This window comes from Chlorocebus sabaeus, chromosome 22, assembly GCF_047675955.1.
Source record: "Chlorocebus sabaeus isolate Y175 chromosome 22, mChlSab1.0.hap1, whole genome shotgun sequence".
In the NCBI taxonomy this organism is placed as follows: Eukaryota; Metazoa; Chordata; class Mammalia; order Primates; family Cercopithecidae; genus Chlorocebus; species Chlorocebus sabaeus.
Genome location: NC_132925.1, coordinates 41903644 through 41918771, shown reverse-complemented (window position 1 = coordinate 41918771; position 15128 = coordinate 41903644). Strand labels below are relative to the sequence as shown.

Sequence of the window (15128 nt, the reverse complement as noted above, 5' to 3'; positions counted from 1 at the left end):
AGTGTTACTAGGGCTGACCCCATGTGTTGGGCCCCAGAGCTCTTGGGCTTATTGTAGAGAGAGTGATGGTGATCAGTGGGCTAGCTGGTACAATCTGAATGGTTAATATGTATGTTTCATTTTGTATTTGAAGGGAAAATAATTATTATAGTATCAGTAATAATAATATTAACTAATATTTATTGAATGCTTATTGTGTGCTAGGCACCAGGCTAAAGTACTTCACATACATTATCTCATTTAATCTACATCAGAGCTCTGAGGGGAAAGAATGATTACTGTCCTCATTTTAGAGACGAAGAAGCTGGGGCTTAGAGAGGTTAAGGTTCCCTGCCTACAGTCACCCAGCTTGCAAATAACCAAGACAGAGCTTTAACCCTGGTCTGTCTCTCTGGCTCCAGAGCCTGGGTGACCAGCAGTATTAACACCACTGCTGAAGGGAACATAGCTCTGACATTTGAGGGTGGATCTTTCTTGGAACCATGCTTTCCTACCCTTGCAGCTATTAGCAGGCCAATAGTTGGGAGCTTACTCTGCACAGGGACAGGGTGGATCTGGCTTCATGAATTCTTTGGGGTAGGGATGGGAGGGACTTCTGGACCCTTGAGTCACTGAAGGGGCTCACATAAGGCTCAGCTTGTGGGAGTGAAGATGGTGGGGTGGGGAAATAGAGCTCAATAATACTGCCTTATAGAAACCAGACTGACATTTTCCAGTTTATATTGTCTATGGACTATTACAACAGAAGCATTTTCCTAAGGATAAAACTACATACAGGAATATTAATTACAGATACAGCTCATTGATTTATGCAGTCCCTTCCTAACAATTTGAGGTGATTCTTGTGATCCTGGAATCTAAACATGGCATCACTGTCATGGCCTGGACAGAACCAGACATATGGTATAGGAGGGGTGCAAACCTTCTGGATGTTACACAATAGCAGCAGCAGGTAGGAGAGCAAATATCATATGGTTTTCATAAATAGGAGGAGATACATTCTGCATATGTTGTGAACATTTAAAGTTCAGTCGGTTGTCAAGGCATTGGGCAGGACTGGTGTCACTCTGTCTTTCAGGCTCTCAGCTCTGGTGTTGGCAGAAATTTGATGTCCCATCAGTCTGCACACTCTGGAGGGTAGTTTAAAGCCATAGTTTCATCTCTGAGCTATTGGGTGGGACAGAACAGAGGAAGAGACATTAGATGTGGGCGAACAGCAAATCTGACCATGGAGATCTCAATGATTTGAAATGCAACCACAGAAACACAAGGTTCTTCCTCCTTTAATTTTAAAGGGAACATTGGTCAATTCACTGTCATTTAAAATGGTGTGACTAAATTTGGGGCATCTGATGTGTTTATTATCCCTTCTTCCTCAGAGGAAAGGAGTCTGGGGCGATTCCTCATCCCTGGGACCCCAAGAAACCTCTCTGCATTCTCCCTAGACCAGTCTTCTCCTTCCATTTTATGAATGCAGTACGTTTTCTGTAACAGTGCTGCCTCCACCACTGATGACAAAGCTCTGTGAACTGGACACTACAAGTGCTGGGGACAACTCTTCAGGGTCCTCCACCTCTGGCCGGTGGTCTCCACCTACTGGTCCTTGCAGACCTGTTTCCTGGACGCTCAGATCTGAGTCCGCTTCCCCGCACTGCAGCGGGAGTAATGCCTGGTGTCGGGTCAGCGTATCGCTGCTTTTCTGGGCCTCCAGGGAGTTCTGGTGTGTAGAATTCCTGTGGGCCATGGCGTTCTTCTGAGGCTCATCGAAGCTCAGTGAGAAGGTGACCGTGCCGCTGCCGAAGATGACCTTCTGCTTGCATCTTGGCTGCTGCTGCGATTGTTGCTGCTGTGGGAGGGTCAGGGGCTGCTGCTGCTGCCCTTGTTGGGTTAGGGCCAGCGGCTGCTGCTGCTTCTGCCTCTCGGGCTGTGGGAATGGGTCTTCGCTGTTGCTCTTGCTGCTGATGGAGGAGGAGGGGGTGGATCCAGTGGAGCCCCCAAGGCTGCTGGACCGCTTGCGGGAGACGTTGCTGCGGCGCAGCGTGGCCCGGGCAGCCACCTTGAAAGCGTGAGCTGCGGTGCTGCAACGCACCTCCTCGATGGTGTTGCGGGATGGCTTGAAGAGAATGATGTAGATCTTGTTGAAGAAGATGCACGCCAGCAAGCCAAAGCTGGCTGCCAGGATGGCAATCACCTCCACGGCAGAGACAAACTTGCCGTAGGTGCTGGCATAGGCTGGAATGAAGGAGATCCAGACAATGAAGAAGATGAGCATGCTGAAGGTGATGAACTTGGCTTCATTGAAGTTCTCTGGCAACTTCCGGGACTTGAAGGCAAAGAAGAAGCAGATGGCAGCCAGCAGGCAGGTGTAGCCGATCAGGAAGCCCAGGGCCATGAGTGAGCCCTCGTGGCACGTGATGAAGATGATCTCATCCTCCAGCTCATGGTTGCGGTAGCTTGAGGGGGGCGCCGTGTAGAGCCAGATCACACAGATGACAATCTGCATGAAGGTGCAGAGGAAAACCAGCAGAAACTGCAGGTTGAGCCCCCACCACTTGCGGTGGAAGCTGGTGGGGATCTTGGCCTCAAACACCAGGAGGACACGGTTGGTTTTCACCAGGATGCACGAGATGCAGAGCACGAAGCTGATGCCAAAGGCTGGTTGGCGCAGGCGGCAAGTCCAGTCCTGGGGCTCCCCAATGAAGAACAGGGAGCTGGAGAAGCAGCAGAGCAGGGAGAAGAGGAGAAGGTAGGAGAGCTCTCGGTTGGTGGCCTTGACAATGGGCGTGTTGCGGAACTTGATAAACACACCCAGCACAAAGGCTGTGAGGAAAATGCCCAGCACGGCAAAGAGGGTGAGTGCAATCCCAAAGGGCTCCGTCCACGACAGAAACTCGATCTCCTTGGCAATGCAGGAGGTGTGGTTCTCATTGGACCAGAAGTCATCTGGGCACTTGTTACAGGCACTGGCATCTGTAAAATGTCCCGGTGAAGAGTGAGTTATTGTGTGGCACAGACTAAAACATGTGAGTGTACATGTGGTGGTGGGAATACATAGTTTTTTGAATGTGGTCACTACATATTTTCTTCATTTTGATGAAAACATTCTGATTTTTACATTATCAAAAAATATGCTGAACCCCAACATGTTTAATAACATGGTTAATTTCATGTAACTCTGATGGTTCTATTGTTTGTTTGTTTTCCCTTTGCACATGACATGGGTGGGGCCCTTGCTTCATTTAACACTACCTGCTGATGGTTTATAGCAGGGAATGATCAACCTTGTTGGACAGGTGGCTGCCCTGCACACCAGAGGTCTAGCATGGTCCATCAACGCTTCACAGAATGATTCAAGCTTAACCTGATTTATTTATTTAAATATTATTGGGTAATATTTGAGGTTTACAACATGATGTTGTGGGATACATATGGGCAGTAAACTGGCTATTCTAGTGAAGCAAATGAACATATCTGACATCTCATATGGAGACTGATTTATTTTGGATATATGGATGGGCTTTGTAGACACGCCAGAGCAGACTTCCTTTAGATCAAGGCAGAATATCCCACGTACATGACCTATGCTTTCCTCACTCCATATCCACAGCTTTTCGATGAGGGAGGCTGCAGACTCATTCAATTGACAACTGTTTACTAAGTCTCTGCTAACTCCCAGGCAGTGTGCAGTTTTGGGCAGTGAAAGGAGCAGGGTGTTTGGAGTTAGAGATCTGGATGGAATCCTGGCCGTACTACTTAATGGTGATGTGACTTTGGTCAAGTTTCTTAACCTCTCAGAGCCTTAGTTTCCTAATTTGTAAAATGGGAGCAGCAATAATGCCATTATTGGGGTGAGGATAACATGAGATAATAATATCAACTATAGTTAATATTTATAGAGTACTTCTAAAATGCCAAAGTTTTGTTTAACAAATATTTATCTAGAGCTTACCATGTGCATTACCAATATTAATCGTTTAATTCTCAAAACTCTATAGGATAGGTTTACTTATTATTCCCACCTAAAAGTAACCAGAGAAACAGGAAAAGCACAAGTAAGATAGCAAATTCAGTGCCAGGCAGCCAGCAGGCAATTCTATCATGGCCTATTAACTCTGGAGTCTGGAGCAGACAGAACTTTGTCCATTCAGGGCCACTAAACTCTAACAAAAAGGAAATATATTGGTCAGCAGTATAAAGTAAGAGAAAGATGTGTAATAGGTGTTGTTAGCTTTCACGGTATTAAAAGAACATCTAACTTTCTTTTTCTATTCCACCTCCATGATCAACATTTTGTGATGCTCAGACATACCCTTGTTAAATGAGAAACTGTGCAAAGCACCATCTCAACCCAGCCCTTCCATGGGCTTCACTGACCCCAGGCCTCCGAAGTGGACCAAGCCCTGCACAGTGCCCAAGAGGGGTTCCCTTACCTGTCTCATCGCTGTACTCCCCATCAGGACACTCCACACACTCAAAGCAGCAGGTGGGCTCCCCCTCAATGATCCCTTTCCTGGTCCCTGCCAGACAGTCTCGGCTGCAGTTGGAGAAGGGCACCTGGAGGACAGACAGCACAAAGGTGAGTGGCTGTAGCTGTAGGGTCAGGGGCCAACCCTACAGTCTCTTCAAAACATGTAAGAGGGGGGAGTTTAGGCACAAGAATCAGTGTGACAGATGCTGGGCCCATTCCACGCAAAGGGAGGTCCAGAGGTCCCTGGTTCTGATATCTGTGAAAGAGACAGATGCCTGTGGGCAAGTGGGTATACATGCACACACACACATGTGCATGCACACATACACACACACACACACGCATGGGATTCTATGATGATCTGGGAAAAGCGCCACTACTTTCTACTACTTGAAAACAGATGAAAAATACTAAAACACTAGACAACATACTCAAAGGACCTAAGAAAGAAAATGTATTATGACCATGTTGAGTTTATGCTCAGGAGTGCAAAAAAGTCTAATATTAGACAAATCTATAAGTATTATTCACTGTATTAACAAATTAATGGAGAAAAAATCATATGATCACCAACAGATAAATAAAAAGCATTTGACGAAATTCAACACAAACTATTGATAAAAGCTTAGTAAAAAAGGAGTGGGAAGAAATATCTTTAGCTTGAAAAAGGGTACCAAAAATCATCTTAGAGTAAACATCATTCATATAGAGAAAATATTAAAAGTATTTCCATTTAAAACAAGGATGTCCACTATCACCACTACCCTTTAACTTTGCACTGGAGGTCCTAGCTAATGGAATCAGACAAGAAAAATAAGTGCATACATTTTGAAAAGGACCAAATAAAACTGTAATTATTTGCAGATGATATGGTTGCCATAGAGAAAACCCAAAAAACAACCAAATTATTAGAAACAACTGAAGAGCAGGCCCAGGCTAAAATGCCACAGACTACCAGTGTTCTTACCAGAATTTCATTAGTTTTTGTTAAAAACAAAACAAAACAAACAAACAAAAAAGCCTTCACCTTTTGTTGTGTGCTTTTGGTTAACTTCCAGGTTCTTCAGTGGTTTTTGTCGGTTTTGTCCAATTTTATCATTGCTTCACCATTTCAAGAAGTCCTGCTTCTATCTCATTCTTTGCACCAACTAATTGAGTATTTATTCTAGAAATTAATTAGTTATTTACTATCTAACAATCTGTATGTTTCAAAGACAATAAATGTATCATAAGAATGAAGCCCATTTTGCAACAGCATATGCATTTTAAAGGTAGAGAGCACTTCTCACTCATCTTTGTAACCCCAGGTACAAAGCCTGGAGTAATGCTTAATACGTAGTAGGGCTCTTACTATTTCCATAATGTCTAGTCATTAAGTCTCCCCTCTACCTACTACTTTGTAAGATGTCTTACAAACACAGAAAGCAGTAAAATAACCGTCATTGTTTCTAGCAGAAATGACTGGCTTGACAAAGGAGTTAAAAAAAACTTGAACAGAAGATGATTGACATTATCTTCTAATGAATGAGGAATGGAAAGGCAGTAATGGACCTGATGATTGCCAAGACTCTCGTGACCCAGGGAAGGGAAGGGAAGGGGAGGGAATAGGACAACTCACATAATCATCTTCAACTATGGTGACAAGGTCTCCTCAGAGATGTGCTCTCAGTCCTTAAGTTGCCAACCCATTTGATCACTGAATGAAAGCTAAAGGCCCTGTTTTCCAAACCCACACTAGGAATGCTTCTAAATTTTCCCCATTAAAGAATGATGGTTGCTTCCTCTCTTCCTATTTGAATACCCTTTACTTCTTTTTCTTGCCTGATTGCCCTGGCCAGAACTTCCAATACTACGTTGAATAAGAGTGGTGAGAGAGGGCATCCTTGTCTTGTGCCAGTTTTCAAGGGGAATGCTTCCAGCTTTTGCCTATTCCATATAATATTGTCTGTAGGTTTGTCATAAATGGCTCTTATTATTTTGAGGTATGTTCCTTCAACACCTAGTTTATTTAGTTCTTAACATGAAGGGATGTTGAATTTTATCGAAGGCCTTTTCTGTGTCTATTGAGATAATCATGTGCTTTTTGTCTTTAGTTCTGTTTATGTGATGAATTACGTTTTGCAGGAACAGAAAACCAAACACCCCATATTCCCACTTATAAGTGGGAGCTGAACAACGGGAACACTGGACACAGGGTGGAGAACAACACTGGGGCCTGTCCGGAAAGGGTAGGGGGCGGTGGAGAGCATTAGGGAAAAGAGCTCGCACATGTCGGGCTTAATACCCAGGCGATGGGTTGACAGGTACAGCAAACCACCATGGCACACATTTGCCTATGTAATAAACCTGCACATCCTGCACATGTACTCCAGAACTTAAAAGAAATAAAATGAAAAAAGAATGATGGTTGCTGTATCCTTTACCAAGGTAAAGGGAGGTTCTCTTCTATTCCTAGATTAATGAAATTTTTGTTTGTAACCTGAGAGGGTATTGAATGTTAATGGATACTTTTTCTGTGTCTACTGACATTGTAGAACTTTTATCTTTTATTCTGCTAATGTAATAAGCTACATTTATGAACTTTGTAAAGTTTGGCTATCATTACATTCCTGTACATTCACTGCTAACTCTACTAGGAGATGATGTTTATTTTATACATTGCTGGTCTATGTTTGGTGGTATTTTATTTAGGATTTGAGCATCTACATATATAAACAATATTGTCCTATAATTGTCTTTGCTTGTATTGTTCTATCTGTTTTTGGTATCAAGATTATATTATCATCACAAAATAAATTTAGTAGCTTTCCTTCTTGGTTTCTGCTAGGCTGTGAGTGCCAACAATTTCAAAATAATAACTCCAACAAGACTGAACTGTATTTCTGTCTCATATAAATGTCTAGGGATGTGGTCTAGAGTGATATAGCACTCCACAATGTTGGACACCTAGACTCTTTCCACCTGGTGGTTCTGACATGTTTGTCTTTGCCTCATAGTCCTTGATAGTGGCATTTGGTTTCCAGGAGGCAAGACAGAGGAAGGTATGAAGAAGAGAGCAAAGGATACCTGCAAGCACTTTCTTAAAGAAGGTTCCCAGAATCATCCCACAACACTGCCACTTACATCCCATGCTCCAGGATTTAGTCACGTGGCCACACTTAGTAGAAATGAAGGCTGAAAAATGTCAACTTGAATCTGGGTAGTCATATGTCCAGCTAAAATAGAGTTCTATTTTTAAAGAAAAAAAGGAGTATAAATAATGAGGGCTGATAGCAATGTCTGCCATGCATCTTTTTCTCTTCTTGTTAATAGTTAAGGAACAGGCTGAAGGTCACACAATGGCTTGAGACTGGACAGCTGAGATTCGTGATGAGGTCGGTCTTCAAAGTCTGCACTTTTCACTACACCAGACTCTGCTTTATACCAGTCAAGGCTTAGAAGAATGTCTCCATCTGGGTCCTCTTACTGCATCCTTCAGCAACCATCAGCTAAAGAGAAATCCTATCACCACAGGAGTGGGCTGAGGTAGCCATCAGAAAGATCCATTTTTCCAAAAAGCAGTCAGGTATCTCCAAGGCTCCTCAACAGTCTTGTTAAAGATGCCTGTCCAATTCCGGCCAAGGAAGCTCATCTGAATTCCAAGCCCCTAATTAAGGTGTCTCTTTTACTTCTTATTTGTTGCAGCAAAACAAGGAAAGAATTATTGGCAGTGTAGTGTAGGGAATGGAGCACTGAGGTCTAAGTTAGGGTCCTTGGAGTCTAGTCTCAGCTTTTATACTGACCATCTGTTTGGCCTGACAAGTCACCTTTGCATCCCAAAACCTCAGTGGCATCAACTTCAAATTGGAAGCTTGGATAAAAGGATCTTTAAAGATCTATCTAGCTCTAAATTTAGTGTTACATTTGTAAGAAAATTGAGAACATCAGTTAAGTATAATGTCATATTAATAATACTTTGGATTTATATATTAATAGTATGATTCAGTTTATCATACGCTTTTCATCCTTGATCTCATTTGATCTCAATAACAACTTTGTGAAACATGTAGGGAAGTTATTAATATATAATTTATAATTAAATATAGATAGTATTTTTGTGGTCATTTCCACAAAAAGTACAGAAAATAATAGAGTAGATCCTAAGATTTGTTGAGTATCCACTGTGTGCTAGGTTTGAGATAATGTTTCTGTGGAAAAATTAGATTTAACTTGTAACTGTGTCAACTATTCCAAGAATATAAGTGACTGAATTTATGAGAGTTCCCTGTGTTATTCATTTATCAATGTTTAAGCCCATGATGTACATAGCCTGGGAGAGGACATTAGGGCTATGGAGAACTGTACAGGAGATAGTTCCCTGCTGCAGTGGAGAGGAGACATGTGCCATTAGAGAATTCAATTCTATGCATTAATGGGGGTGAAAGATAACCTGGATGATCCAACAGGGATAAACAGGTGGCAGTATAGCTGATCAATTTAGACTCTAGTCAGTGAAAATGCGTGATAAATTAGACAATGGTACAATTAGTGGACAGAGGAATACAACATCTGGAACCCCCAAATCTCCATCTGGAAAAGGTCATGACATGCTTATAATTGAGAACCCACCCTCTGAGATGGAAGCTATTAAAAATGGCACACTGTGGATGAGATTCACTGTCTATAGGAGACCTTCCCAGGGGTAACCCATCTACATACTGGGTAACAGTGAAATTGTAGCATCTCATCAGGAACCTGTCCAACCTAAGAAGCATTTGATAAGAAGATGAAGTGAATCTTTGGTTATGTTATAAAAAGTGGTCCAAGATGGTTGGGCACGGTGGCTCACATCTGTCACCAGAGCACTTTGGGAGGCTAAAGAGGGTGGATCACCTGAGGTCAGGAGTTCAAGACCAGCCTGGCCAACATGGTGAAACCCCGTCTCTACTAAAAATACAAAAATTAGCCAGGCGTGGTGGTGCGCCTGTAATCCCAGCTACTCAGGAGGATGAGGTGGGAAAATTGCTTGAACCTTGGAGGCAGAGGCTGCAGTGAGCCGAGATTGTGCCACTGCATTCCAGCCTAGGCAAGAGAGCTAGACCTCATCTAAAAAAAAAAAAAAAAAAAAAAAAAAAGAAGTGGTGGTCAAGATGCTCAAAGGTGATAATAAAAAGTCAAATGCAAATAGAAATGTGGTGGGTCTTCTAATACCATAAAAACCCTAGAGGAAAACCTAGGTAGTACCATTCAGGACATAGGCATGGGCAAAGACTTCATGTCTAAAACACCAAAAGCAACGGCAGCAAAAGCCAAAATTGACAAATGGGATCTAATTAAACTAAAGAGCTTCTGCACCGCAAAAGAAACTACCATCAGAGTGAACAGGCAACCTACAGAATGGGAGAAAATTTTTGCAATCTACTCATCTGACAAAGGGCTAATATCCAGAACCTACGAAGAACTCAAACAAATTTACAAGAAAAAAACAAACAACCCCATCCAAAAGTGGGCAAAGGATATGAACAGACATTTCTCAAAAGAAGACATTCATACAGCCAACAGACACATGAAAAAATGCTCATCATCACTGGCCATCAGAGAAATGCAAATCAAAACCACAATGAGATACCATCTCACACCAGTTAGAATGGCGATCATTCAAAAGTCAGGAAGCAACAGGTGCTGGAGAGGATGTGGAGAAATAGGAACACTTTTACACTGTTGGTGGGATTGTAAACTAGTTCAACCATTATGGAAAACAGTATGGCGATTCCTCAAGGATCTAGAACTAGATGTACCATATGACCCAGCCATCCCATTACTGGGTATATACCCAAAGGATTATAAATCATGCTGCTATAAAGACACATGCACACGTATGTTTATTGTGGCACTATTCACAATAGCAAAGACTTGGAATCAACCCAAATGTCCATCAGTGACAGACTGGATTAAGAAAATGTGGCACATATACACCATGGAATACTATGCAGCCATAAAAAAGGATGAGTTTGTGTCCTTTGTAGGGACATGGATGCAGCTGGAAACCATCATTCTTAGCAAACTATCACAAGAACAGAAAACCAAACACCACATGTTCTCACTTATAGGTGGGAACTGAACAATGAGATCACTTGGACTCGGGAAGGGGAACATCACACACCGGGGCCTATCATGGGGAGGGGGGAGGGGGGAGGGATTGCATTGGGAGTTATACCTGATGTAAATGACGAGTTGATGGGTGCTGACGAGTTGATGGGTGCAGCATAGCAACATGGCACAAGTATACATATGTAACAAACCTGCACGTTATGCACATGTACCCTAGAACTTAAAGTATAATAATAATAATAATAAAAAAAAAAAGAAATGTGGTGGGTCTTATCCAGGCTTCCAGGGAAAGTTAAGAGGATGCCCTGTCTAGGATCTGTGTTCTTACAGAGGACCTGGGTTCTCAGCAGCCTGCTATATTCTAGGACACAAACATCACAGAATGGTCATCATTCCAATGTATCACATTTCTCTCCCTTAAGTGCAAATTGACTGAGGGGTGGGCTTCTGGTTATTAACAGGCTTCCAGATGTAGTGATACTCAGGAACACAAGCATCTTCCTCTTTGTTATAGGTCTCCTGGAGAAGGAGAATAAATTATCCTTTTGATTTACAGTTCAGCAGCCCCAGGCTGTCTGGATGACAGTGAACTACCTCTGTGTGAACTGTCCAGGCTGTGAGGGTGGTGACAACACCGAATGACACAGTTGAAAACATCCAGCTCCATTTTGGACTCCAGTGTCTTTCAATGGCTGTTACTGGTCATTGAGGTGGGGACAATTCTTTGTCATGTAAGATTGTCCCACACAGGCTGGACACTTGGTATCCCTGGACCCCAAGCGCTGAAGGCCATTAATACTTCCTGGTCATTGTGACAACCCAAAAGCAGTCCCTTCCACTCTAAAACTTGTCTCCCCTGGCCTCGGCCCGGCTGAGAGCCACTGACTTGACCGATGTTTACATTTGCTTAAATAGTTTGCTCTGGTTAGTGAAAGTTTTAGCCAAGGAAAATTTATGACTAGCTAGGGAGTCATATTTGTGAAAAATGAAACTGTTTCAATACAGTAGGAAGGCACTGGGCTCAGGTTCTGGAGATTCTTCTCTTTACACTAAACACTACGAATTTCACAGGGAGCCCCAAGATTGCAGAAGCCAGAGAGTTCAGGGAAGTGGACTCTTTATTTTGGAAGTCCAGTGGTGAAACCAAAGGCCCTCCCAAAGCCCAGCACAGTTTCCTGCCCCTGGTGGAGACATCTGGTTTTCTGATGGACAGCACCTACCTCCCTGGAGAACCCACTCCACAGGATTTTCTCCTCGTTGATGAAGAGTCTTTCTCCCTTCTTGGCATAGACGTTGTAATACCCGACTTCCTTAAACACGATGGAGCCATCCTCTGGGGAGAGGTGCCAGTTGATGATGGAATAGTTCCCCACCAGGTCACCACACTCATCAAAGGTCACCTGCTCCCCCATATTGTTGGTAAAGTTTAGGTGCCGTAGGTGCTTCAGGACCTAAAGAGGAGCAGAGAATGAGTACAAGCCACATGGCTGCCACATAGAACCAATTAGGTAGGCTGTGCCCTGTACAACGACGGTAAACTATCTTGTTCTAACAAAGTGGGAGGAATGTGACTTAAGGAAGAGGCAGCTTTTTCTAATTCACACCAAAGTACTTGCCTGTGTTAGCAGCAGCCCTGGTAAGCCATGGGCTTTAATTATTATTCAAATTACAATTAGGGTAGGAAACACTTTTTCGAAGATGGGGAAAGGAAAGGGAGACATCTCACCTGGCAACTGGCCAGGTCAAAGGTCCTGCAGGTGTGCCATCACCTGGTGGTGCCCCAGGAGGGGCAGGATTTATAAGCCAGAGCCCATCCCTGGCATCTTCTGAGCTGGGCATTGGGGAAGGAGAGGAGAAATGGCTGAGTGCACTTATTCTCTGCACTTTCTTTCCCTGTGATCCTGCAGCTGTGGAAGTGCTTTGCTGCCAAAATTCACAGAGTGGGGTGGAAGGAAGAAATAGATGAGGTTGTGGGTGAAGCCCTGGCCATTATTGCTGTCAGTCATGGCAAATCCTTGAATTTTTATAAGGTTTTCTATGTCACAAAGTCTTTGCACAAAAAAGTCATCATAATAATTACTAACACATATCACATGTTAGTCATGTAAACATTTTAGATATCAGTCATTTTTACTACCATTGAGGCACGACCCTAAGTACTTTATATTCATTATCTAATCGAATCCTCACAACAAATAGTATTAAGCTGATCTTATTGCTGGGGAAACTGAGGCACTGAAAACTTTAAGTATCTCATCCAGGGTCACAAGCCTGCACTCTTAATTGCTATGCTCTACTGCAGCATCGCTGGACTCCTGGCTCTGCTTCCTCACATGTTCCTGACATCAGTCAAGAGGAGGCAGTGGGCACTCAGCCTCTTATCTTTCACATGAGGCCAGCCTTGTGTCACGGTGACACCACATGAGAGTAAGGCAGGGTCCAGCCTGTGAGTGTAGGGCACAGCTTCCAGTGCACCTCCTGAGTCTCCAGCAGTCTTCCATTCTGAGCTGGTTTTTTTTTTGGTTTTGTAGAGACAGGGTCTCACTATGTTGCCTGCACTGGTCTCGAACTCCTGGGCTCAAGCGACCATCCTGCCTCAGCCTCCCAAAGTGCTGGAGTTACAGGCATGAGCCACTGCACCCGGCCATTTATCATTGCTTTTAAGGTACCTAAAATCCGATGTCTAATCTCACACTGAGACAACGTTTGGGCTGGGCCCATCTAATGAATGGCCTTAATAGGCCTTTCTGAGGCGTGCATTATTCTGATATGCGTGACAAATGCGTGGAATGAGCCAGCACCTCTCCTGTCCCACTCCACTCCAGAGATGGCACTGCTTCTTAACAATTGATATCTGTATTGACTCTATTTTTAAACAAACATTGATTTATAGTAAGGAAGATTAAATACAGAAGAGGAGTCACTTGGATTTATCCATAAGTAGCTCCAAGATATGCCTGGGGAAGGAGTCCATGATAGACTGTATGTGCTCACAGGCATAGCACCCTGGGCACCTCCCCTAACCTGCAGTCTGTGACCACTGCTCCACTGGCAGGCCCTGGCTGCCCTGACTTTCCACTCAGGTCTATGAAGGAGAGGGACCCCTCACTCCCTCCTAGCTGGTTCTGCAACCAACTGCTGAGCCATCCTCAAAAAAGATGGAGAATGCCTCTTACTAAGTTTTGTGTCTTCTCCTGTGACTTCTCACCTTCTCTGATGGTTGACAACCATGTCTGCCTTCATTTTTACTGAGGCCTTAAGGCAGTCAGTGGAGAGGAGGTGTTCTAGACATGCTCCTTTCTTTTACCTCCACCTCCACTTCCTATCCCTCCTCACTGTTGGGGTGACCTGACTTCCTCCTACTCAGAGTGGTGTACATCCTTTTGTCTCTACCCCAACACATCCCTGTCCTGACACATCCTTCTTGCCCTCAGAGGAACATGCAGTTCTTCTGCTCTTTAATACTGCCCCTCCTCCTGCATTGCTCGAAACCTTGCTCTTAGCAGCTCGGGGGCCTTTCTGACATGGCCAGCTCATCCTTCTCCATGCCGTAATCATGCCCCTCCCACTTCCTGCTGGGGACCTACCATGACTCAGATAAAATGTGCTTCAAACTTCTCCAGCTAGCTTCCAAAGCCCTCTATACTTTGAGCCCATGTACCTACCATGACTTGTCAGTGCAAATGTTTCATCCTAATCATAGAGTTTCCACTATCTTGTCCACATGCCATGTGTCTGTGCATGTGGAAAAGGAGATGAGAAAAGTGAAGACGTAGGAAACTACCTCTTATTTGTACTTCCTATGTGCCAGTCACTCTTCTAATACTTAATACGCACTATGTCATTTAATCCTCACAACACCTCTATGGATTAGAACTATTAGTATCTTCATTTTCTAGATGATGAAACTGAGGCAGAGAAAGGTCAAGACACTTGCAAAAGTCACACCGCCACTAAGTGCTGGAGCTGGGGGTTGAACATGGCTTTTCTACAACACCATCCTACACCTCCAATATAAATTGCTTACAGTGTCCGTGGCAAATATTTGTCAGAGGTCAGTAACACATCCTTATTGAAATGCATATATAGTGGTAAAGCTGTAGTAGTTAGCATACATTTCTTCCTCCTATTGAGGTTTCAGTTCCTTGGTTCTTAACATGCCAGGCAACAAGCTGCTTCTCTCCTTTGTCCACTAGTTCTCTGCAGTGGAATTCTCCTGGCATCAAGGTAGAAGCGGGGAGGGGAACTGAACAAGAACCTTTTATAATTAGCTGGTCATCTTTCACACTGGTCAGACTGGACAGACAAGTGACTTAAAGCTCATCCCTGGCTACAAGTCTTCTGCATTATTGGTGGCATGGGCTGGAGATTTCCACCATAATCCTAACTTCAAAGGAGAAACAATCAAAAATCATTTTCTTAAAGTTTCTAAGTATTCATTAAAAAACCCATAATACAAGACTGGATTTTTATACTATTGGAATAAATCAACTAGGAAATATTTACAAAATATTCACTGTGTGTTCTGAACTGGGCTGCAGAACTACAAGACATGGTTATTCCATCCTCA

General features: G+C 43.5%; 1 protein-coding gene across 1 annotated transcript in view; it reads right to left on the bottom strand.

The window, feature by feature from the left end:
* Positions 1-325: 325 nt before the first annotated feature.
* Positions 326-15128, bottom strand: part of CASR (calcium sensing receptor) — a 33888-nt gene continuing 19085 nt past the window's right edge. Inside the window, exons 4-6 of the mRNA XM_073009618.1 lie at positions 11779-12009; positions 4431-4584; positions 326-2970 (exon numbers count right to left, since the gene is read on the bottom strand). Coding sequence (XP_072865719.1) covers positions 1466-2970; positions 4431-4584; positions 11779-12009 — 1890 coding nt within the window. The 3' untranslated portion in view covers positions 326-1465. The remainder of the gene's footprint in view (positions 2971-4430; positions 4585-11778; positions 12010-15128) is intronic.